The sequence below is a fragment of the Necator americanus genome, chromosome IV (assembly GCF_031761385.1).
Source record: "Necator americanus strain Aroian chromosome IV, whole genome shotgun sequence".
In the NCBI taxonomy this organism is placed as follows: domain Eukaryota; kingdom Metazoa; phylum Nematoda; class Chromadorea; order Rhabditida; family Ancylostomatidae; genus Necator; species Necator americanus.
Genome location: NC_087374.1, coordinates 1,966,802 through 1,990,785, shown reverse-complemented (window position 1 = coordinate 1,990,785; position 23,984 = coordinate 1,966,802). Strand labels below are relative to the sequence as shown.

The 23,984-nt window shown below is 39.2% G+C and overlaps 2 protein-coding genes across 6 annotated transcripts; one reads left to right on the top strand and one right to left on the bottom strand.

The window, feature by feature from the left end:
- Nucleotides 1–654: 654 nt before the first annotated feature.
- On the bottom strand, nucleotides 655–9,217 carry RB195_000170 (uncharacterized protein; the record flags this gene model as incomplete). Of its 3 annotated transcripts, none has more annotated exons than XM_064196355.1 (15): nucleotides 655–681; nucleotides 765–842; nucleotides 906–1,013; nucleotides 1,296–1,370; nucleotides 2,225–2,348; nucleotides 2,405–2,552; nucleotides 2,605–2,698; nucleotides 3,087–3,119; nucleotides 3,785–3,946; nucleotides 4,233–4,373; nucleotides 5,131–5,292; nucleotides 7,251–7,413; nucleotides 7,678–7,832; nucleotides 7,915–8,059; nucleotides 9,168–9,217. In XM_064196355.1, 15 exons carry the CDS (start codon nucleotides 9,215–9,217, stop codon nucleotides 655–657), a joined length of 1,665 nt encoding a protein of 554 aa, XP_064052236.1. The 3 variants fall into 3 exon arrangements, with proteins under 3 accessions (XP_064052236.1, XP_064052237.1, XP_064052238.1); XM_064196356.1 differs by lacking the exon at nucleotides 9,168–9,217 and adding an exon at nucleotides 9,126–9,160; XM_064196357.1 differs by lacking the exons at nucleotides 3,087–3,119; nucleotides 9,168–9,217 and adding an exon at nucleotides 9,126–9,160.
- A 2,719-nt stretch (nucleotides 9,218–11,936) lies between these two features.
- Nucleotides 11,937–23,609, top strand: RB195_000169 (uncharacterized protein; the record flags this gene model as incomplete). Of its 3 annotated transcripts, XM_064196353.1 has the most annotated exons (19): nucleotides 11,937–11,986; nucleotides 12,787–12,952; nucleotides 13,012–13,204; nucleotides 13,726–13,822; nucleotides 13,895–13,978; nucleotides 14,058–14,171; nucleotides 14,956–15,084; nucleotides 15,615–15,714; nucleotides 15,786–15,878; nucleotides 15,947–16,022; nucleotides 16,116–16,307; nucleotides 16,391–16,498; nucleotides 17,604–17,797; nucleotides 17,893–17,960; nucleotides 21,640–21,710; nucleotides 21,778–21,902; nucleotides 22,048–22,189; nucleotides 23,259–23,341; nucleotides 23,526–23,609. In XM_064196353.1, 19 exons carry the CDS (start codon nucleotides 11,937–11,939, stop codon nucleotides 23,607–23,609), a joined length of 2,169 nt encoding a protein of 722 aa, XP_064052234.1. The 3 variants fall into 3 exon arrangements, with proteins under 3 accessions (XP_064052234.1, XP_064052235.1, XP_013302117.2); XM_064196354.1 differs by lacking the exons at nucleotides 11,937–11,986; nucleotides 21,640–21,710; nucleotides 21,778–21,902; ... (1 more) ...; nucleotides 23,259–23,341; nucleotides 23,526–23,609 and adding exons at nucleotides 17,983–18,029; nucleotides 18,506–18,634 and having other exon boundaries at nucleotides 12,797–12,952; nucleotides 17,604–17,652; nucleotides 17,715–17,797; nucleotides 17,893–17,955; XM_013446663.2 differs by lacking the exons at nucleotides 11,937–11,986; nucleotides 12,787–12,952; nucleotides 13,012–13,204; ... (9 more) ...; nucleotides 17,604–17,797; nucleotides 17,893–17,960 and adding exons at nucleotides 18,802–18,810; nucleotides 19,186–19,306; nucleotides 21,374–21,548.
- Nucleotides 23,610–23,984: the final 375 nt, after the last annotated feature.

The window sequence follows — 23,984 nt, the reverse complement described above, 5'->3', positions numbered from 1 at the left end:
TAAAATGTGTGCTTCGGAAAACTACAAAAATCGTCGCTTAATCTTTGTATGCAAATTTCCTTATTTGCAAGCATTCCACGCAGGATTAATATCCCATCACTCAACCGAACAAATAAAGCAACCAAATCTTTTATTGACTATACAAAGCATTTATTCTATACAAATGAGTGCATAAGGGTAGTGCATCTTTTCATGACTAACTTTTTCCGGTGATTTCTGAATAGAAACTAGCTTAAGAAGAAAATGTTTATGAAAATGAGACCTAACTTGAATCCAAAGGCATATATCACCTGATAAGGCTCATAAAATGGAATATACACAACCATATTAAAGCTCTACGAGTTCTGCGTGTCTGAACTAAGTTACAAGGGAGAACTTGAAGAATAGATGATATGAGCGCAAGCTAATCCGTAAGTTGGAATACACGGGAAGAAAAAAAAATGCAATTTCTCCGAAATATCTGCTTCGTACCGATAATGCTGCGGAACAAAGAAAAAGAAATGCTCGACAAGAATAAACGATCTAATTAGATTATATGGTTAATAACATCGGCGCACAATACATAACACAGATCATTTGATAAGCAGTTTGAATGTAGGAACATTTGATTTACCGGAATGATGCAGTAGAAACAACGCAGGACTTGTTTGTTGACTATTGCTGATTTTTCCCAAGCAGTGGCTGGAATACATTTCATTTTTGAACGAATAAATTATTTAACGTCGAATGCAACTGCATATAAATTGATTATTTGGAGTACTTACCGTTTCTAAGTTATCTGACATATCTTCCTTGATGGGACACAGCGTAGAATTCGCTTGCGCCTTAGTTGCGCATGCAGCCTTAAAGTCATTAAAATCGCTTAATAAAAGGGTGGGAAATGAGGAGTGAGAAAGGAAACTTACTGAGGAAAAGATAGGCTGCATTGTCAGGGAATGAATCCCGTATCTGTGAAAGACTTTACGAATTTTAGGAGCTGCCGCATCGAACGAAGCCGGGGTGCAGAACTCAATCTTAATAATTAACCTACAAAACCCGCCTTTCGGAGGTAAATTAGAGCATTATCATTAATCTGATTAGCTGATTATTTGATATTCACACTTGTATTTGAAGGAACTGTTCGCCCTGGTTTTTTTTGACTCGTAAAAGTTTGTGTGTTAGATTAGAACAATAACAACTAACTATGAAGTTCCCAGCAAACTTCTCCTTAGAGTTTGTAAAACCAAGACGTAGCAATACCTTTAGTTTGAAATCACTCAGTCGCACAACGAAAATTCAAAAAGATTCGTCTTTACCTCAGCTGTTGCCAGATGACGATTACCAACAAGTGTCCAAGCGCAAGTACTACGTACTGCCGCGACACCTCTAATCTGAAAAGGGTTTGATGCCAGAATAGTGTTAGGCTGCAACACAAATAACAAGAAAACATTTTGGGTATGAGTGCTGGCTCTTCTGCGAAGAAAATTTGCTTTGCCTTCTTTGACTACATAATTTGATCTCGTAAGCACAACCGACTTCGATGTCTGTTTCCAAATACGCTTTAAATTACATAGCTTGACCATTTCGACAAAAATCTCTCGACTCTTTTATGGGACATTAGTTATAAGCTCATCTTACTCAACGACTTAAACGGCAGCGGACGGTGACGGTCTAACGTAGTTATCTGAACCTTCCCCGAGATGAGACGTCTTTGAGCATATCTGAGCCCTTCCTATCGATGTTCGATTGTACCACGTATAGAATCTGTCCATCATTCCTTTTTCTATCTTCTGTGAAAGGTCCCAATCCAGAACATTCTTTCACCCCAGGTGGCAATTTCGAGTTTACGCTTATGGGAGCAACCTCGAGGAAACTTAGACAAGGCAATCTCTTCTTATAATGTGATCGAAGAAGCGGAGATGGTTTTGTGTGATTACTTTGAAGACCAGAGAATGTTTTTTTCACGTGTCGTCCCCGATTCCACTTCTGCGTAGAGTTCATCATTATTACTCATCACTGGCCGAAAGTAGTCGTCTTCCTCTGTAGTCCTATGTAGTCATCGTTGAGGGCGTCTTGCTAGGACGAACAGCGGATGCAAAACTCCCCGTCGCGAATGTTATCGCAAGGAAGATACTACTACTTGTACAATGTCCTCTTTCCACTTTAACTACTACCAGTCACAAGAACAAAATTCTACAGTGACTTTGACTGAGAATGAAATAAACGTATAAATGGCTTCACCAACCTTCATAATGTCTGTGTTAATGTCATCGAAATCAAGAAAAGCTGGCGTACGTCGGAGAATTATGTCAGCGGTTTCCCTCACTAAAGCATACGCAGAAAAACAGATAAGTGTGACTAGTGTCAGGCTGAAAAGTTTGAAAGGTTGTGTCAGAGAAAAAGTTTAAACCGAAAATGCGCCCACCTTAAGGCTGGATCCAGATAATCGTTAAGACGCCCCAAAGCATTTGGGAAAAATAATGCTAACGAAGCAGTTATTATTACGAACACGGATCCGATGGCATCGGACATAATGTGCAAGAAAACGCCTCTCATATTGAGATTTTCCGCATCTAAAGACACTCATTGTAATACAACTCATGTAAAAGCAAATGGGTCCCTGACCAGCTTGCTTTTGTTTACGCTTTGCAGCTTCGCTATCGGTGAATTCCTCGATTTCGGCATTCTCGTCAAGATTCACCAACTTTAAAGCGAGGTGCTGAATAGAGAACGTAATAGTTACTGAAAAAAAATAGTTATTGTGCTGTGTCAAAGACGAAAGCGGCATAGTCAATTAGCAGGGAAACAAACAAACACGAAGATTATATAGTTGAGCATGCAAATAGTTGTGGACCATGCCTCATAGAAATACTAATAACGGCAAGGTAAGTGCTTTCAATTGTAAATCCACTCAAGTTAGATTTGAAAAAAAAAGATCTATTCGGCATATATAAAAGTATGAACAAATAAATCGCAGAAATTCCGAACAATATTTCCAAGACAATATTGTGAAAGCTCAAAATAATATCAAAGTTGTTGTAAGTCACACTTGATAACACATGCAACCAAACCATTCATTTAGGTCACAAGCAAGAAACTATACTTACTTGTTTTGATCCACTTCCGACGATAAGAGAAAGCTAGAAACAGTACATAGAGGTGATGCGAATAAGTATGTTACCAAAAACAAAACTCGACAAAATTTTCGATGGCCTTTTCATTCTAGTAGTAGACAAAGGTCCAGACGCTGTTCGTAGGTGTCACCACAAATGTTTTTTGGATGTATTTTCTATACACCCAAACAAATCCGCCTTCTTCTTGATTCCTCACTCCTCTTCTCCTCCTTCTTTCCCTTATGACTCACATCCTTCGCTTCGGAAAGTTCCAACATGTGTTTCACTCTATCTGTGGTACTTTTATACTGAACCGAAAGCTCTACTAAGGCTTAGAGAGAACTCAAGATCGGAATTTTTCCGAACGCTCTCTAGCTGGTATAGGACCAAAAACAAACTAAGGAAGATTAGGTGAATTCTTCTTATTTTGGAACTAATGTTTCTGAGATAATAGTAACTTTGGTGCGGTCTTTAGAACTACAAGTACTCTACCGATAGTGAAAACTTTTACCATGAGCTCTCAAGGTTTTATTCTTGTGATCTGAAAATTTATGCTGTAGAAGTAACATAGTGAACGTAAAAGGGCAACATATTATGCTAAGTGAGTTGCAAAATGTGATGTACCCGAGTAAATTAGTGAAGACTACAGTCTTTCTTTGGCGAGGCTAGCAAAAAACATTCTCCAAACTAACATTGTGTGAGCAGTCCTGGCCGATGCGACTCCGAGAACGTCCCGGTCGATTCACAATTGCAGCATCGGAATCAGAATCAATCTCGCATTCTTCTGGATCGTCCTTAGTTTTCAGTTTTGGATTCTCATCAGAGTCCTCGTGCACGCCCTTTTTTGGAGATTTCTGAAGCGAAAGAAATGTTGACTGCGAAATCTCCCACTACTAACAGCAACAAAACTAATTTAAAAAATTCCTCGAAGTGATAAACAACAGAAACAACTAAGCTAGATCTACAATCGGGTCAAAACTATCTGAAGCCTGGTGCAATTGCGTCAGTGATTCTTCTCGAAGTAGCGCGGTGGGACCTATACTCATGTCTGCAGTCCGATTGAAGCTAGCGAGGAGCTCACCTCAAGCGCAACTGTCATGCAATTGCACAAGACTTCAGGTCATTTCGATCTGAACGTACCTCTCCATGGCTATGTCCGTGACCACCATCACCGTGAGCATGTCCGTGGCCACCATCACCGTGAGTATGTCCGTGGCCACCATGGAACATTCCTATTCCAATCACATTTATGAGGAGTCCTATGCAGCCGACAATCAGGACCTTTAAAAGTTTTCTTTTCCAAACATAAGGCAGTAGGAACTTGCGCGCAAAAACATTGGCGATAAACGTCGTCAAGAATTAATGAAAACAGCACTCAGCAAAATAAAGTCCGCGTCAAGTGTTCTATCGGAGTGTCCTCTTCACCAATCGCGAGAACTTCCTACGAATTACTTTCTTCATGTTTTCTAGTTTTAGTTTTTTCTGCATAATAACTCATGAATAAGATCACTGAATCTTAACAAAGTCCTTAATGAATTATAATCAGAAAATGTATCTTAGAAGAATGCTAACATTACATAACACAAAAAGAGGGGCAGAAATACAATTTCTGCAACCTGACGTTCTTGAGATGCCCTACAACAGAAAAGAAAAAGGTAGTGGGAAAAGGATTTTTTTAGTATTACGACTACGAAGAATGCTAATCGTGACACAAAATCTCTACAAATTATGATCTTAGGGTCGTCCTCTGAGCAAAAATGACCCCAAAACTAACTGAAAAAATTGCTAAGATTATGCAATCCTATCCATACGACATCCAAAAAAAAAAGACGAAAAAATAAGAATAACAGGAGCAAGTTAGGTCTAAGAAATCTGTTGCAATCTGTGGGGATTCTGTGCACGTCTTTCACCGAAGGCGCAGGGCGTCACCATGATTCAACACTTTCTTCGCGCTACCATAATTGGAAGAAAATTGGAAAACAACACCAGTAAAGGAAATAGAAGAGAAAGGTAGAAAGAAGGAAGCAAATGAACGAACCTGGAGAGGATGAGAGATCCTCCTAGGATGAAGAAGTCTCCCAATAGATTCTAAGGAAATCGTGAAGCACATTGCTAACAAAAAAACACCGTTAACAAGAGCGCCAAGTACTTCAGCTCGAACCCAACCAAAACCATTCCGTTTCGATTTTCGCCTCGATATCTGGAAAACGATCTTATGGTTCCTTTTATTCGATGTTATGAATGAATGTTAGAGACATGAAAATGAATGGAGTCACATATCAACAAAGTGGTGATGCGCCTTTGATAAAATGATTATATGACATGGCCTATGACCTTATATGATTAAACTCTTTAGGAGCTTTTAAACTCCCACGTTAATCTATAAGAAACTTTCTGTGTTATCTTGATAAAATCCTTGAACTTAGACGAACACGTGCAAACGTGGTAATTATAGGACGGGAAAACACTGGTCACTAACATATGATTCGTCTATTACTGACAAATTTTTAGTGTCATAAAATAGTAACTCCAGTGCTTTGCGGACAATGAAAACTTATTCTAGAAGTTCTTCCTTTGGAATCAAAAACCCTTCAGGAGATCTTGAAAGCGAGGAAAATTAAGTTTTTCTGAAAAATGCCTGAGAAATTGAGGGTTATATTCAAAAATGCAAGCCTATTCGGTAATAAACATGTGTTTTCCTATGAAATGTTATATGAAGGCATACGCTCGTAATAAAAATAAAAACTTTAAAAAAATTCAAAAAATTCTAAAAAATAAGAATAAAAATAAACACGTAAAAGCCTTTTTATTTTAAAAGCGATTTTAAATTTTAAGCCAAATTTAAAAGCCATTTTCACAATCATTTTTTTGGAGCACAACCTACAGTGGGACCAGAACGAGCTGGTTTGTCGTGCAATTGCATAGGCGGCTGGGCACGCGGTGAGAGTCTCACTAGCTTCAATCGGACTACGATGCTATAGTCGGATCAAGACGAGATGAAGCTCAATACGGTCGTGTAAGCAGCTGCGCTCGAAACGACGCAGTGGAGCTAGCAGCTGGGAGCGAGATGGGACCATCGAGCTGCAACGCCCTTGATTCTAACCGCTGCGCTTCACCGCACCGCTTCGAGCACAGGCGCTTACGCAACAGCGCCGTGCTTCATGTCGTTTTGACCTGATTATAAGAACGTTGAAAAAATATTCTATAATAATTCGATATGCTACCTAACACCGGAAATTCAAAACCTTTGTCCACTCCCAAAGTGCATCCTTTAGCCAGGAGATCCTATAATGAAGATGATAAGATGCTTCGAATTCTTAAAGGTGCTACATGGAGTGGTTCTTATGTTAGCATGGGCGATTGCTGTAGGTATTACCATCGACCGCGATAATCGTGGAGGGCATGGTCTTGTAGACGCTGGATTTGTGTTTCCTGATTATCTCATGAGCATATCATACAGCAAGGAAGAGTGTGGTCACACCTGATTGTTTGACTGCCTGTATACTCTATTATTCTGTGGACTCTCGTTGAAAAATTCACTGAACCACTCCCTTGGTAATTCAGGAACAGTACAAGAAACCCTCAGACTCTAGCACTCGCCACAAGTGTGCAATAAACCATGTGCTTACAATGGTTGAAATTTAATCATTCAATCACAATTTTCGATGACGTATACGAAATAAGAACCCAGATTGTTTTTACTTTCATTGAACAATGGAATCCCACTTAAATCTTAAATCTCAGAGTGTTATTGATCAGCTGATATCAACCCGGTACCTTACAGCGTGCACACTTCTCGTAAGCTACGCTCCGTCCAAACTAATGCAACACATTGAAGGCAAATCGTGAGCTATCACCGCGCAAATATATGACATATTTGTGCAAACAAATGCATCTTGCTTGCTGCGTTTTGCTAAGGTGACCTTGATCTTAGAATGTAAACAGTTCCACTAGAAACATTATTCTAGTACAGGCTACAGAAAAATCTAAAACTTCTTAATTCCTCGCAACATTAGGTCTTTATTCCACACACTGATTCAAAGGTATTACTTAGTTGCACCTTGCGATAATTACTGAATTCTAAATGAGATCCGTCGTTACGAAAAAGTAAACCGTAAGTTTCCAGGATAATAACACTGACGTCAGAAATGTGCTCACCCGTAGACACACAAATGCAATGACTAAAGCCATAACATCCGAAAGCATATGATAAGAATCGGCCAACAATGCGATAGAGCGATTCATGAATCCAACCGTCAGTTCGACGAAAAAGAAAAGAAAAGTGATGGTAATCATTACCAACACTTTTTTGGAGTTTTGGCTGAAAATACGAACTATGAATAGCGCAGGAAAGAAAGGAAGAAAAAATGAGGTAGAGTGTTGTTGGGGGGGGGGGCATTCAACCGCGCTCGTATTTCTGGAAGTGAATAAGTTAGTCTAGACCCTATGATCTAAGCATTATCTTAGAGGATCTATGACATGTAGGCTAAAGCTACTGAGAGAAAGAAGGAAGATAGAGCTTCCAGAAAAAGATCGCGGTTGAATCTCCCCTTTCCAAATATAATTTACACAAAAAAGATAATACCTAGACGTGTCATCCTTCTTGATTTCTGTTTCAGAAGCACATTCAGATTGAGTGTCTATCCTGGACATTAGCCGTTGCTCAACAGCCTCATTACAGTGAACTGTACAACCTGATTCGGGCTGCACCTCATTTGCAGCCGAATCGCCATCTGCTGACTTTAAAAGGATTGAAACTTACAAAACAAAAAACAGAAAAAAAGGAAAGTAATGGAAGAGGTTTAACAAAAAAAAAACTCACGTCCACGCCAGTCATTTCTTTTCGAAGCGTTTCAGAGGCAGGACACGACCACTGAAGCAGAGCAGCAAGCGGGCGACCAGGAGGTTGCGGCCAATCCAGCACACCCTCGCCCCCACACTCGCCTCGTGTCGCTACGGTGCTCGTTCTAAAGCAGACGAGTTCTCACGCGCGACCATCGCGAAGAGAATTCGACTGCTGTTTCTTTTCTCGATTACCGGTTCTTTTCATTGTTCAGTGTTGAAACATCGTGAATTGTTGGTTACTGTACACGACAATTCCTCCTTTTGGCCTCATATGTTCGATTAAAATTGATGTTTAGGCTGACGTTGACTTGACGCTCAGATTTGATTTCTAACATTTCCTTTCTTCTGCTAAAAATTCTCAGCTCATTGTAATTTCTATCACTGTCATTCCCCTTCTTAATTATGAACAGATTCTGCTGCTTTTGATCTGAAACCTCAGTGATTCCCGCAGTTTTGTTTGAGAACCAACTGTTCCAAGTAAAACCTAGGAGCTTCACCGGCAACTCAATTTGCTTTATCCTTTCATTATTCATGCATTATTGAAGTACAATTCGTTCGGGAACGTCCGAACACATTTCTTTTACACGTGAACGTGAGATTCTTTAACATGAATGTTCTGCACATAAATAATTCCTTATGCATCGTCGTGTATTCGTTATGAACAGCTTTACCAGTGCTCTGGTTTTCTATCGCAATTGCGTCATTTCGTTAATACGAAATTGGTCCTACCGCGACAAATACTTGTTTCTAATGTATTCTAAATGCATATGATTACATAAATACGTTGTGTTACATTATATTACATTTCATTACATTGTCATCTGTGCACCCACCATGGGAGAGAATACTAACACGTGAGCTGGCGCCACATATACGATAGTCAGAGATGTTGCTCCGACCCCCTTCACTTTTAGACGGTTGGCGAAGTGATCCTCATCTTGAAGGCATCACCCCACGACTCTGGGGTGGTACGGGTTTCAGGTGGGTTATGCCTACACGGGCTCGTAGATTATGGGAAGGAGGGTGATTCTTCGTAATTGCCGTCAAAAACGGGCCGAAAACTGCGCCGCGTGCACAAAGTTGGCGCGCTCCAATAGAACTCATTGTAGAAAATAGGGCTCCGGAACGCTTGAAACCGCATTCTCTGGGCATCTTTTCATGGTAATTAGGTGAAATAGACGGAATCACCCTCCTTCCCATAATCTGCGATCCCGTATAGGCATAACCCACCTGAAATCCGCATCAGACTCGTGGGGTGATGCCTTTAAGCTGCACCTCATGAACTAAACCCCCTTCACCTGAAGAGGGTAACATTGTTTTTATAAAGGCACATGGTCACATTGTTTCTATAAAGGCTCCTCGCTATCGCAGCTGTGGGTAGGGCCGACAACCACAAAAGAAAGGATCGTGGTTTAGAGGAAGGTGCGACAGTACTGAGCATAAGTCAAAAATGGGGATTGAGAGGGTTTTGTCCAGCATTTTCAAACAACATTTTCACTTTTTAATAACTGATATGGGAAAGGTTTCGAATATGATTGATTTTCCTAAGTTTGTAATAATGTCCTTTCGTCAGGAAATGTCCGCACTACGGGCCAGTGCGAACTTTTCCGAATAAGAGTTTTAATTCTCTGATGATATATTTATGGTGAGCACAACTAATCACTGCTCAGAAGCACAGATTCATCCTCTGTTATCAACACACTACCTCAACAACAACATTAGGAAATAGTAGCATGAGGAGAGAGAGCAGCTCGTGCTTCTCGACACGGATTAGCTTTAGTAGCGCGACGTGTATACACAAACACGATTTCCCTACGTGTTTTCTGAAGTTTTTAGAAATGTATTTTCAAATAAGAGATTGTAGCCCGTTCGGATCAGGTCAAAGAATTCGTGCAAAACTTAGAGCGTAAACAAACGCTCTGATTTCTTGCGAGACGTATTGTTGTTCAATCTATTCTGCAAAGTCCTTTTTTTTTGCTGCGATTCCCTAAAGGTCAAGAATACTTCTGTTGCCCTAAGTGTCAATTGTGGCCATTCTTAGAGATCTTGCGGCGATATCCGCAAAAATATCTGTTGGAGCAGACTTGGTTTGACTGCGGTTTTACATCGTCCTGTGTCAGCCGCCTTTTCTTTCGTATTAGATTTCCCATTTCTTTAGGGGACTACTCTGTGAAATATGTTGGTATTGTGAGCACTTTTTTTCTCTTTTTTTTTTTCGTGCTAGTTAATGGGAGTCATGTGAACTGTTAAAAGTAAGCTTTCCACTTAATATACTGACTACGTAGAGAAAAAGGCCATCTTTCTGAGCTCCTGATCCTCCGATCCCGCCAAACTTTGATCTAAAATGTGTTTGTATGTGCCAAAATCAATTTGCACTGATGATAGATGAGCTTTTGGCGAATGATGTTCGATTTATTCAAATTCGATTTAACACTTCTTTCGAAGACGATCGAGCACATTTTAATTATCCAGATGGTCTTAATTTCCAAAATCTCCCTGAGGATTATTTAGTTTCGGCGTCAACGACGTTGTCCTTTGCGCTACGTCGCTTTTATCAGAAAATAGTCTTCAGACGAGAGTAGCCCTTGAAAGTCATGATATACACGTGTGATTCATGTGTGGAAATACTGACCTAACCGCACTGAAGTGTTGTTAACTAATTCGAACTTGTTACACACATCTGCTGTCGTCTTGAAATTGCGGTTAGGCCTCGCGTTATCTTGAATATTTTAACCATCCTCCTCTTTTTGGTCTTTATTTTTATGGAACTTATTTACTGGCTCTCTGGAACCTACTTATTCTCACCAACTTGGAGCACGCCAGCTTGAACAATTTTTTATTCGCTGTAGTGTCCTTACTTTTTACTCTCGTTACCAGACAGAACCCAATCCATAAATGCCCTTTTTTCTAATTATGATGGTTTGTGGTCAGGACAAACTGCGATAATAAGGGCAATGTTTTGCACAGTTGAAACCCCACTGTTACTTCAACCGTGACAAAATACCGAGCGTAGACCGGTACACCCCGCTAACAATTCTCTTTTGCATGTCAAGCGTAGTACTGATGATGCTCGTTATTAAAAAGATAATGATAAAGGGCCACTGGCCTATCAATTCACTTAGGATGCGCCAACACGTTTTACTGAAATTTGAATTCGTTGAGGTTTTGGAATGCGTGCTGGAGTATAAAATGACTTGCGTGGAGCAGGCGATGATCGAGTCAGTGATAATAGACTCGTTATTAATATTTCTCGTTTATACTCGTTATTAATATTTCAGAAATTCAAGAGTTTAACTGGAACTTTACACTTGGACAAAACGACTAACTGCGGTTCGATTCGTCGGAAGAGGTCAATCGCTGATGTGATTGTGATGTCAAGCAAATCCATGAGATGCAGACCTCTCTTATTTGGGTGAAGCAAAAACATGAGGATTTCATTCCGATCACTACAACGTCTTTGTGACCTTGGATGGATGTCGAAATTAATCTTTTTAAAACGGAAATAGTTTTGAGCAGTCAAACACAGCGCGTCTTAACGTTGATGTGCAGTTATGTTATCGATTGATAATCGTTGTTACAGTGAACGTGGACATCCTTGCATACTCCCGGGATGTTTCTTGAGATTGTAACTCTTGGTGGTTGATGACCACAGAATATCTAATAAGCACAACTTAACTTCTCTAAATCCTTTAAAATGAAAAATCTACCGTAGCAGTGCTTCTAGTAAGATCAATTTCTACCGTCATAAAGGGGATTTCCGATGCAAAGGTCATTTTAGTGCTAGGCATTGGCCTGCTCAAACAAGTATCCACACATACGTCCGTCCGTTTTTTTTCCCCGGAAGTTAATCCATCCAGTACGTATCTGATGTGTATTCAACCTTTGATCTAGTTCAGCTTTTCTTTGTTTCTCTCGACTCGTCTTGTCAACTTGATTTTGTGGGACAGAACCACCTTCTATCAGAATAGAGAATTCTTATTTTGCCTTTCGCTGTTGTCAATGTTGTTGTTGTTGTTGTTGTTGTTGTCATGGAGTTCCTCGAGTGCATCGTGAGTCTGATAGCAGTTTTTACGTTGGAGCGCTATTCATTCCGAGGTTACAAAGTGTAATACGCCGTAAACTATAAGAAAACGCGAGGGAGGAAACCACGTTTTTTTTTTTCTCAGCAAACATTCCTAGTTTTGTTCTGGATCTGCTCTGTTCCAACTGAATTGCAAGGTCTGTTCGCTTGTTTTCCTTCCGGAAAACTCTATTTCTGTTTTCTGGAAAACTGCGTCATTTTATTATTCATTCTTTTTAAAGATTTTTTTCGCGTGGGAATATGTTTCCTCGCGTGGAGTCATATTGTGTTTTTTGTGACTTTTGTTATGAGGTGTTCTCTCATTCGTTATTGGTCGCAAATTGTGTAAAATCATGTCACAAAAAATAATGAGGATTCATCTGATGGCGTTTCCTTTCACTTTTGTATTTTTTTCCTATTCACAATGGTTTTCCTATTCCTTATATCGACAGCCAAAACCTTTGGGTCTCCTTTAAAAAAAATGTAGGGGTTCCAGTGTATTTGAATGTTCGACATCTGCAATGATTTTATGGATGTAATTAAAATTCATTCGTCAGTCCATCCGCAGTTGCGTTAGCAAGTTTTTTAAACTTTTTTTTTCTGATTTCTGATTTCAGGCTGGAATTTTACACTGTTTTAGTTCTCCTATTCATTTCTTTCATTTTTATTGGGTTGTGGATATGGCTAGAATGGTCGTATAAGCAACCATTTTCGTGATATCGAGTCTTTTTCATGTTCGCAAGTTTTTTTTTTCAAAATAATGGTTAGTTTACTGCTTCTCTTTTCCAGATTTGAGGCGATGCATGGCCCCTACGTGGTGCTTTCTCCTATCGCCAAATCTCATCCTTTCGAAGAACGACGAGCGCATGTTGGCCCAGACGATGATCCACTAAAAATCGGGCGGGCAGTTGCCAGGTTGAAAGCTGCGAAGGACAATGCCATTTTCGATTGCAAAGTAAATTTGTTTCTTTCTTATTGGGCTTAACCTTTTTCTAAAAACACTTTCTCATCTAGGTGCTCTCGCGAAATCATGCAGTTTTGTCATACCGTAACGGAGGTTTCTTTCTTCGTGACACAAAGAGCAGCAATGGTACTTTCGTTAACAATGAAAGGTTAGCCGTCACGGGAGAAGAGTCGGAAGCACGACAGATATTCACTGGCGATATTATCCAGTTTGGAGTAGAAATAGTGGAAAATTCTAATAAAGGTGAGCGTGTGCACGTTGATGTATGAAGGTATTCTTGCATTTCAGCACAAATTCCCTACTGTTTTTAGAATTATGTAATTGACAATCATCCCAAACGTTTTCTCTTTTTTTTATTGTACGACGTGATTGACTAATAACTATCGGCGCTGTGAATAACTCCTGTCTTGCGTCACCATTTCGTTAAATGCAACTCTTTTCCATTATCAATTCTTCCGAAATAGTGTTGGGACATTCCCCGAAGAACCCTCTCAAGTTATGGTTTCTAAAACATAGTTTTGTTTTCAACAATGCGCTGCTTTTTATTTTTACTTCTTTTTGCTTTAATTGTGTAGGAGTTCACTTGTTTTGTCACTTATCTTTAATTCTCGCGGATTCAGATATTTTTCCGCCGATTTTCTGTGTCCCCTTTTACATTTCTTTGTTGTTTTATAGTTACTGCAACAGACTTGAAAAATGAGAAGGTTCGCAAGAGAGGCATTTTTGTGTTGTCATTCGCAATTTCGAGAATTTTAATGATTCAGTAGCCCATGGGTGTATTTATGCCATGGTTCAATTATTTGATGCCAATGGTCAAATGGTAGAAGGAGGAGGAACATTGAGTAGTGGTGAAATGAATGGGTAAGCAACTTTTGCGCAGCTTTTCACAACGATTATGCGTTTTAGCGCTTGCTAAACATTTCTGACTTTCAGAATGCTGCCGTCCTCCGAACCATCTTTGGTCAATAATCACCAATTGTTTCAAATGCAACAGTATTTGTCGGAAGCACTGTATAGGTGTGGATTCTGCACTTTAGACAAGCACGATATTTCTTTTAGATTTGCACCAAATAAGGAATAATTCAACAATTTTAAGAGAAGAGGCGCGTCAGCAAAAGTTGGAAGCTCTGGAAAAAATGTTAGAGGCTACGGAGCACGCTTCTGAGGCGGCATGGAAAGCGCTGGTTAATGAAGACAGACTTCTTTCCAGGTAGTATTTTTTTTTTGTTCTTTTAACTGTCTTCTACAGTTATATGACATTTTCAATCCTTCGCTCATTCCTCTTATAGCGCTTCTCTTTGCAAGGCATTTACATCTGAGAAATTCGTCATTATTTCATTGTGATTGGTCATGTCTAGTTAACATGAACACAATGTATCATTACCAATTTTTACAGTCTTCATTAGTTTTCCTCAATGTGGATTCCCCTCTTGCTCTTTCTTTCACGTAAAAGTTCCTGCATACATACAAGCTAGGTGACGAAGCTAGATAAGGGTGGATCGATAATCATCAAAGTGAAAAAAAGAGTAGGAAGGGGGCATTTTAAAACTGCTCTGATCGCTAATCTTTTTCGTTTCAATCAATTGACAACTAGAGCAGTTTTTGAGTGATCCCTTTTTCTCTTCTTACTTTCTTCTCTTACTCTTTCTTCGCCTTAGGACGCTGCATTTGTGACGATTGACTTCGCTTTAATGGCTCGAGAGATCTGTGGTTTTATATTCTGTTTTCTGGAATGGAATGGAACGATCGCTTGACCTTTTTTTTCGCGCTAAAAAATCTCGTTTGATGTGCATAATCTTTTTTAAATTTTGTTCTGCTAGGTCTGTCTGTATTTTCCGTCCTTGAGTCGTTGTATTCGATATTTTGACAATATACTGGTTTGGTTTGAAACGCATTATATCTTTTTGCACTAATCCTTTATCTTCAATCCCAAAATGATGATAAATGAATTGAAGCCGGAAAAGGAGTTCTTTATAGTAATCCATTATTGTTAGGATCGAGACGCTTGAAGCCCAGCTAGCGACCTTCTCGAAAAATGCCACCCCTGATAAGCTCAGGGAGGATATTCTGAATCTCATCGAGGATAAAGCAAAGTTTGAGATTGCATCGAAAGAGCATCTGAGGTAGCAATAGTACCTATTCGTAAGCTTTTCTTTGTGAGCTAGTGGTATCGGAAAATGTTGCTTTTTTTAAAGTCAAATTAAAACAAAATAGGCATCAACATTTTTATTCGCAGTCGTCGATGATGTATAGTCGGGTCAAAACGACATGAATCACGAGTGTAGTTGCGGTGCATTTGCGTACGCGCTCGAAACGGAGCTGTGAAGGGAGCAGTTAGCATCGAGTTAGGACCGTCGCAGACTGCAATGGGTGGTGGCATCAAGGTTTTCACGCTCCTAGCGGCTACGCTCCACCGAATCGCGTCGAGAGAGGCAAATTACGTACGTGCTTCGTGTCGTTTTGACCCTACTATATTCGTCTTCATTATCAACGATTTTTGGATGAGGAGATTCCAAATCCAATAATATGAAGATAATTTTCTAAAATTCCAAACATTCGAAACTGAATGAATGCAACATTGCATGCTTTCCGATGCCTCCAGTTCATTCATAGTAGGATGCTCAGATAAGTTATAGAAGAGTTCTTTTTACAGAAGAGCACAGGAAGAAAGAGCGGAGTCAGCATTGAGATTAGCAGATATTGACCGGAGTTTAGTGTCAACTGAAGAAGAATGCAATCGGCTACGGTCTAGAGTAAGTGTTTAAGAAACATTAGGCAGTGCTCTGCTAGAAATTTCCAGAAAGAAAATATTCTTTATGTTAAGGTACAAACTCTTGAAGCCAGGCTGAATGAGACTGTCACAGCCTATGAAGCGAAAGTTAATGAGTGCGGCATGAATCAGATTGCCCTTAATGAGGTATTTGCCGGAAGAGTTTCGAGTCCTGGTGTTTTGCATGTTTTTTTTTTCACAAAGAGTATGTTTAGGCTGAGAAGAGGCTGAGCGCAGCTGAGGAAAAGGCAAGTGCAACGGAGGCTCGTCTGGGCGAGGTAGAATCGAAAGGTATATTAATTTTATCGTTTTTCTTTCACACGAACACGTCTTAGATGAGTGAAAATTAAATAGCTTACTTCGATCTACAGTTACTTTTTTCAGCGCAACATGAACGTTCAGTATCGTCATTGGTTCGCCTTCTTGTAAATGCTTTGAACAACAATCCTAATGTAAATGAAAATGATCACTGGTTAGCGATGTTATATGATTTTCTGAGAGAACGGAATGGAGCATCGGATGCGGTTCCTGAGCCACCAGTTATCAAAATGCCGAAGATTGAAGCACTAGCTAGTGGTAAGTTTTTCTTTCGTAATGGGAAATCCACTCGATCTGCGAAACATTAAATTTTATCTAGAGATTAGTCTTATTTTTGTCAGATATTGTTGGCTGCAAAAAGTGTGAATATCTCAAAGATCTCAACGATCGCGAATCGCTAGTACGTGCTGAAATGGAATCGTACTTGAAAGATAATCTGCAGCTGCAGGGTGAGTTTACAGTTTTATATTTTTGACCATTGACCAGAAGTTTTGAACTGTTTGAGTGTAGTGAAGGTAGGTATTTTTTTTCTCAAAATCAGTGTTGTGTGCAGTTGTCCATGATTATTAAACACTGTTGAAAAATAAACCTGTAAATCGTCATAGCATGTGCATGAGATCCCACTTCACTTCAACACTTCACAGATCTACTTCTAGTTTTCCTTCTTCCCCCCCCCCCCCCCCAAAACACGCTGTTCTTCCATGCAGTTGTGATAGTATTTCTTTCACATAGTTTGCGTCAAATGAGGAGTCAAGAGTTGCCACATTATTCAACCCTGGCACTTCTTTTTTTCATATATATATATATATATATATATATATATATATATATATATATATATATATACATATATACATATATTTATTTATACATATATATATATATATATATATATATATATATATATATATATATATATATATATATGTATAAACCGGAAGCAAATTCCTTCTAGATGGATGAACATCGTATCAGGTATCATAACTATGTTGCTACTTTTGAGCTTATGAAATTTAAATGAAGATATTGGGTGCATAATTTTCTAGAAACGACTAGAATAACAATGGGCTCACTATGTTGAACTAGAAATTTCCATCTTTGGATCATAACGAGCGTGCTGCAGATTAAGAACCTTTCAAGAATTGGTGACTTAATTAAATCGCATCGCTTTGCTCCATTTTTGTGATTTTTTTTCAGTTTTGATTTTTTAAAACTAACTCCCCAAAGTGCCAAAAATGCCCATATAATGCCGCATCTTCATTGAAGCTTTTAACTGCACATTATGTCACTTATTCGCTATAAATAAGAATGGATTTTTTTGAAAAGTTGAAGACTTATCTCGTTCATGCTATACTAAATGCTAGGACTAAATGCTAAGAATTTGATCACAATTGGATATGATGAAGAAAAATTCATTACCGTGCATATGTTGTACCCTCAGACGGAGGTGGGTTACTGTCAGTGTTAGCAGGAAAATAGCACTTCTTCACCAGCCCATCAAAGTATCGTTTCATGTCCTTCTCTTTTTTCTAGATGATGCATGTACTGTTGCAGCTCGCGTTCGTGATCTGGAGTCGGAATTAGCGAATGCCGCATCTCCTATGTCTGTGTCAGAGAAAAATCGGCTTGAACTCGATGATCCACACTCACTGGGAACGTCTCCAGCTGTAAAGAAGAGCAACAGTCCTGCAGCTCTTCCCACAGCTACACCACGTCATTCGAACGGATTAGACTCACTTCACGATACGGTTGGTAACTATCACGTTAGAGCGTAAATCAGAACTTGAGAGTCATAGTGCGTAACCGTGTGTTTGCCTTTTTTCTCTATTTCTTTGTTTTACAGGTGTTCCTGATATCTTTTGCACCTTTTCTTGCTTTGATCCTGCTGATACTTGCGCCTTTACACGTGAGGTTCATGCAGTGTGTTAAGCAGGACTAAATTCATCACTGGCTTCTGGTGCGCACCTCGCCTGCACAACGGTTAGTGTCGGAATGCTTTAATAGGTGCTTCTTTTTAATTTTCTCACTTGTGTTCTAGAATTTGAAGACTATCGTTTACTTATACTTATTGAGCCTTTAAATAAAATATATGCTAATAACTGATGTTCTATCTGCACTTTACTGGGATACACCTCACCCCGCTTTTGATTTGACAAGTCCGATGTCAACCTGTGCAACAATAAATACTCTTGTATATAGAACAGCGGGACGTTTTTTTTTTGGAACCCGCAAATCGCAGGATTATCCGTGCACCAAAAACCATTCAAAATTGACCTTCTAGTCAGAAATGCGGGAGTCATCGTTTCACAACTCCGATATCTTCAATCTTCTCATTTTCTCTCACAAAGTGCTTTTTTATGAGCTCACAAGGAGCTGACTAAATTGACTATCTGAGAGATACTGCATGTATTTTAATGTAATAATTGATGTTTTTTGTCAGAACGGGCATTTTTTAGGTCAAATTGCAAGATTTCTCCGTGAATTTCCGTTGTTTTGCAGCGTGGTCGAAGCTCTACACAACTCTCAGGCTAAATGTTGTGCTATGTTGCATATCATGTGCTTTCTTCTTCCCTCCTTTCTTGTGACTTCAACAACCGATCGTAGCCGATTTGCTTAGCGCATTCCTGACTAGTCACGCCTTTATGATGCATCAATCCGGCGCCCTTTTATTCTGCAGCGTTTTTTCTTATTGTTGCGCGCATCTCGCCGTCTCTGTTGATCTGCTTGTGTCGTCTTCGATTCATTCGCGGTAATGAATACGGTAACTTATTTGAGTGATTTTTCATTTAGTTTTATAACTTTAATGAATAGATTTTGTAAAATTTATTGTTCTGAGTGTTCCTGTATTGTTTTTGGAGGTGTTTGTGATGTTTTTTGCATTGCCGCTTCTAATAATTATAAATAGGCTTTTTACTGTGAATATAAATACATACATGAAACCAACTTAATACATTTTTTTTTGTTTTCACCATTTTTATTTGAAATGCATTGGTTGTCACCGTTGCAGCATATCTTAAAGCGTTTCACGGTAGTGAAAATGTCATTTTCCATGCAATCGTCGCAATTGATTTAAAAGCTTCATCTTGATAAAACAAGGAAATCTAAGTATTTGGATACGATACGTATTTATTTGCAGATTGTTGGACAAGCGTCGCAAAACCCCGGCTTAAAAGGGCTTTTCAAGTTCTCAGGCGCTGTCAATCTTGTGCTTTTCGCATCAAGACGTGTTATGATAGCAATTGGTGACTTCTGTATTGGTACTCATCGTATGAGTATCTCACTGAGTTTTTGAACAAAAGCAAACATGAAAAATTTGAGCCGCATCGAGGTTATTTGTGTGTTCGGGGCAACCGAAGTCAACACTGTAACGAGCTGTGGCACGGCACGGAAAGAGAGATTCAACAGAATGTGTTTTCTTACATGTAGCCAGTCAGAGCGACCTTTGGGAATCTAAGTGTTGGGACTTCTAAGCTCAAAATTCGCTCAATATCTACAGTAGGTAGACTTGTTAACTCTTTCTCGCCTTCTTTCTACTTTAACTAGGAGCCACACTGACTCCATGTCTAGAAAAGTAAAATGTGTCCTTAATTTTGATATTTTATGAAGGCGCTGCACGTATTCAACCAGACTAACGAAACCAACAGATTAGTCACTGTGTTATCTGTCGACAGATTGGAATAGAGGTGGGATCATTGCGAGCTGGAACGATGAGTTGTGCTCGAAGAGGTCTCTCCTCCATCGTAACTGCCACCGCAACGCAAATGCACCGAGCTTTACGTGGTTTTGACCCACGTAAAGTTGAAGTAAAACGCATTGTAAAATGACGCAGCACGTCTTCGATGATGGAATGCACAGTGTTCTCTCTATAGTACGGTATGCGGAATGATCGGTACCTCCATTCATCGCTGCGGTGTGAGTGAAGAGTGATCACAAACCAAGAAAACACAGTAGGGACGCAGATTTTGTTTTGGGGGCCGCGTCTCGGCAACCCACATTAGAGCAGGGCAACTTCGGCGTAGGTTTTTTACTATTCACTATTGTGAGGGCGTGCAAAGTTATGTTCATGCTTCATTTTCTGTCGTTTCTTCAATGTCGTTCTTCTCTGAAGCTGAAATGCAGACATGAAGAGAAAACAGCGAGAGTTTATAGAAGAAACACAACTCTTTAACATAAGCAACGTAGCAATAAATTTGAAAAGGCGCAGTAGCGTATAAAAAGTGAAGCTATACCGATTAGAAGAACGACATTGAAGAAACGACAGAAAATGGAGTATGAACGTAACTTTATGCGGGCTCACAATAGTGAATAGTAAGCAGTAGAAGCCTATCCTGAGCCTGCTCTGCTCTAATGTGGCCTTCCGCGACGCGGTCGCCAAAACAAAATCTGCGCCTCTACTGTGTTTTAGTGGATTGTGTGATGGTCCCACCTTGGTCCCAAGCGATCGCTCCAACGCGCGCTTCAAACGCAGTCGCTTACGCAGCTACATCGAGCGTTAGATAGTTCTTACTCGATTGTACAAGGTTTAGTCGATTTCCAAAGCACATGTATCCATTTTATTTACCATTTGAATTAGCCAATATGAAAATCTTGATATATTATGATATATTATGATGATAAGAATTTCAAAACGAAAATAATAAGAAGAAGGCACTAAGCATTTTGAAAGAGATAATAGAACTATTTTCTCTAGAACTACTGGGGACAGATAATAGAAATGTGTTATGACGGAGATAACCGGAAATAACCGTGTGCGTGCGGTCTTTGGTTGGTAACGATTCTATTGGTAGGACTTAAGATCTAATTGACGCCTTTCATGTTTAAACTATGAATAGTACCAGTATCCTTAAGAATCAGTTTGTAACATGGACTCAAACGTACATGTCACGAGGAACAGGGAACATCCTGGATTTCTTACGTTAGTGCCCACTTTTGATTTGCAGGTTGCGTCTGCTTTATAACATCAATAAAATACATATAATTTCACAAGCGACGCCACCATAATGGAAGTTTTCTTCGTTTAAAATGTCAGAAAAAAAACAGAGTTGTATTTCCTATCCTAACTGAATGAAAGTTGCCAAAGTCACGCTTTGTATTACGGTTACGTCTCGTCAGCCATAAATAATATAAAATGGTTCTGTTGTGTAGTCAACACCTCATTTCTCGAGACCAAATCGTTTTTCGAGAACATTCACGTCCCTTTCCCATTGTATTGAACGAAATCACGCTTCCTTACCTTCATAAGGTAGACATTCTCCTATAAAATTGGTTCAAGAGGGGAAGAGGATGAACACGACCACCGTATTCATCCGCGCTGATCGCGTCAGTCGCCGATGTTAGCCCAAATGTTGTGCCTTTGGTTAGCCCACCACGTCAGCCGTATCACGTCTATGCTGACGTTGCTTTCGATGTATTTATGTGGGATGTTGATTGGAGAAGGTTCCATTTATTGTTTGGTCTGTATCATTCCTCTCGCATCCACATCTTTGCATTCGAATCCACGTTTGTGCTTTTTCATTGATTGAGTTGTGCTTTACTTGATTAATTGCGCCGTTTGCAAATTGTATTTATGTAGAACTTATTGTTCTTTCAGGATGTTGGCCAGCGTTCCAGTTTTGTTTCTGATGGTTGGATATGTTCTAGCCCAACAAAAACCATGCGAAGGTGAGTTGTATTCTTATCTTCTTTCGAAATTAACTTCATTGTATTGGTGAAATTTTTGTCTTTTTAGTATGTGTGAAGGTGCTAACAGACGCTATGGCCAAAGTACCAGACAAGGATAAATCGAGTCCTGATTCGATTGCGAAGGTTATTCGTGAACACTGTAAGGACGCTAGGAACAAGGATCATAAATTCGTCGGTTCCTCTCTTTCTATCCCCTTTTTTCCCTTTGATATGCACCTCACTCTGTTTATGTAGAGAACTATTGTGTGCATTACTAGCTGGAACATCTCGAAGTTCTTGAGTATTGGTTTGCTCTTTCAAAACATTGATTTTTTAGTGCTTCTACATTGGTGCTCTCCCTGAATCTGCCACTTCCATTATGGTAGACGTCTCTAAACCTCTATCCTGGTCAATGCCTGCCGAGAAAGTATGCGAGAAACTTAAATCTAAAGACGCTCAGATTTGCGAATTGAAATACGGTATGTTTTTAAAAGCGAGCTTTGTTTTAGAGATTAATGCAGAGGATTTTTTGGACTGACACGTTTTTCCATTTACGGTGTGGATTTTGCTCAAGAGCATTGTCTAATGTCTCTAATGTGCAAATTTGTACAGGGTGGTGAGGCTGAAGATTTGCTTATCCATAACTCCACAATCACCTACTATTAGCTTCAAAATCAATCATAGTCGGCTGATAAATTTACCGACCAAATTCTCTGCTCTTTCTAGGATATTTTCACATGCATTGTTGCAAAATCCATCAAGTTTTGTAAGATTACCTTCAGTGAACAACATTTTTTGATGGAACATTGAGCAGAAATTAAACATCACAACATTTCAAGAGAAACATGTGATTTCTCAGTGATCCAGCTATTTTGCGGACAAAGGGCATTAAAGCAGAAAGAACAGTTTCCACGAAAACAATTGTGGTCAACATGATCAACAGTATGACAACAGCATTTTTTAAAATATCTCGCTCTTAACAAGAAAAAATGTGGGAAATTGTGTCACGCCGATCCTACTTTTCTTGTTAGGTCGAATTGGATTGTCTCCTATGCTGGAGTCTTAGAGAATGTTTTTTAGGAAAAGCATTTTTAAACTGAATCGAAGGAGATTGTAAGATGGTGCACCAAAAAACGCTTCATACGTCATACTAAGATTGCACATTATGCGTACTCGACGGATATAAAAAGTTGAAGTTTACATCACATTAGCACAGCCTGAGCCTTTCCAACTTTTTACATATCTGTGGAGTCAGCGGTAACATTCTACAAAGTACAACATTGTTCCTAACGTTATTATATTACTTTATATTATCAACGTTATTTATTATTCATTTACATATAGGCGGGGACGTTAACTAATGTAATTTTATCGTTATTTTAAAGCTGCAAATAAATCCTCTATTGTTAGGGGTTTTATTTCTATAAAATCAGGGACGCTCGCTATGTTGCATAGTGGAGCGACGTATCTTGGTTGAGTATCATAAAATGTTTATAGAAATGTAATTTCTGATTTTTTTCCAAACTCTTGATAACTTTATTTTTTTAGACAAACCTCTCGACTGGAAAAATATTGACTTGAAGAAAATGCGTGTGAAGGAGCTGAAAAATATTCTCAACGAGTGGGGAGAGGTACATCTTTTTTTTTTCTTTGCCAGACAAACTTAATTTTGCAGGATGGGCTGCATCATCAAAAGAACTGTATTGTGCTTGAGAACAGAATTTAATTGTTATCAATAGAGTAGGAATCGAATTATGCCCCCGAAAATGCGAATAGCGAATAGTTCCAACTGGGATATCCATGTCGTATTTGCAGGTATGTAAAGGCTGTACTGAGAAGTCGGAATTTGTGAAGAGGATCGAAGAGCTCAAACCTAAATATGTCAAAGAGGAACTATAATGGTGTTAGTAACAAAGGTCGCTATAGAACTTCCCTACTCTTCCCTGAAATTGTTTTTTTTCAAAATTGCGCGGTCTCATACGCATCTCATTGTGGTTCGTTCGAGAAGAACGCTGTCAAATATTTGATAGAGCGGTTTTCCTTTCGAATGCCTGACTTTTCCCTAACATGATAGCTAATAGGTGATGGGTACGTTCCTTAGAGGTTTTATTTATTTGTTTGCTCTTTTGTTTCTGCTGTGATAAAACACAACTTTTTTTTGTTGTTTTTAGACTTTTGGAATTACATGTTTTTGTCCTTGCTTTGTCATATGATTTTGTCGTTATGAACAGATGAAGAGTTCGTTGAAGTGTATCATTTTACCGAAAGTGGTTT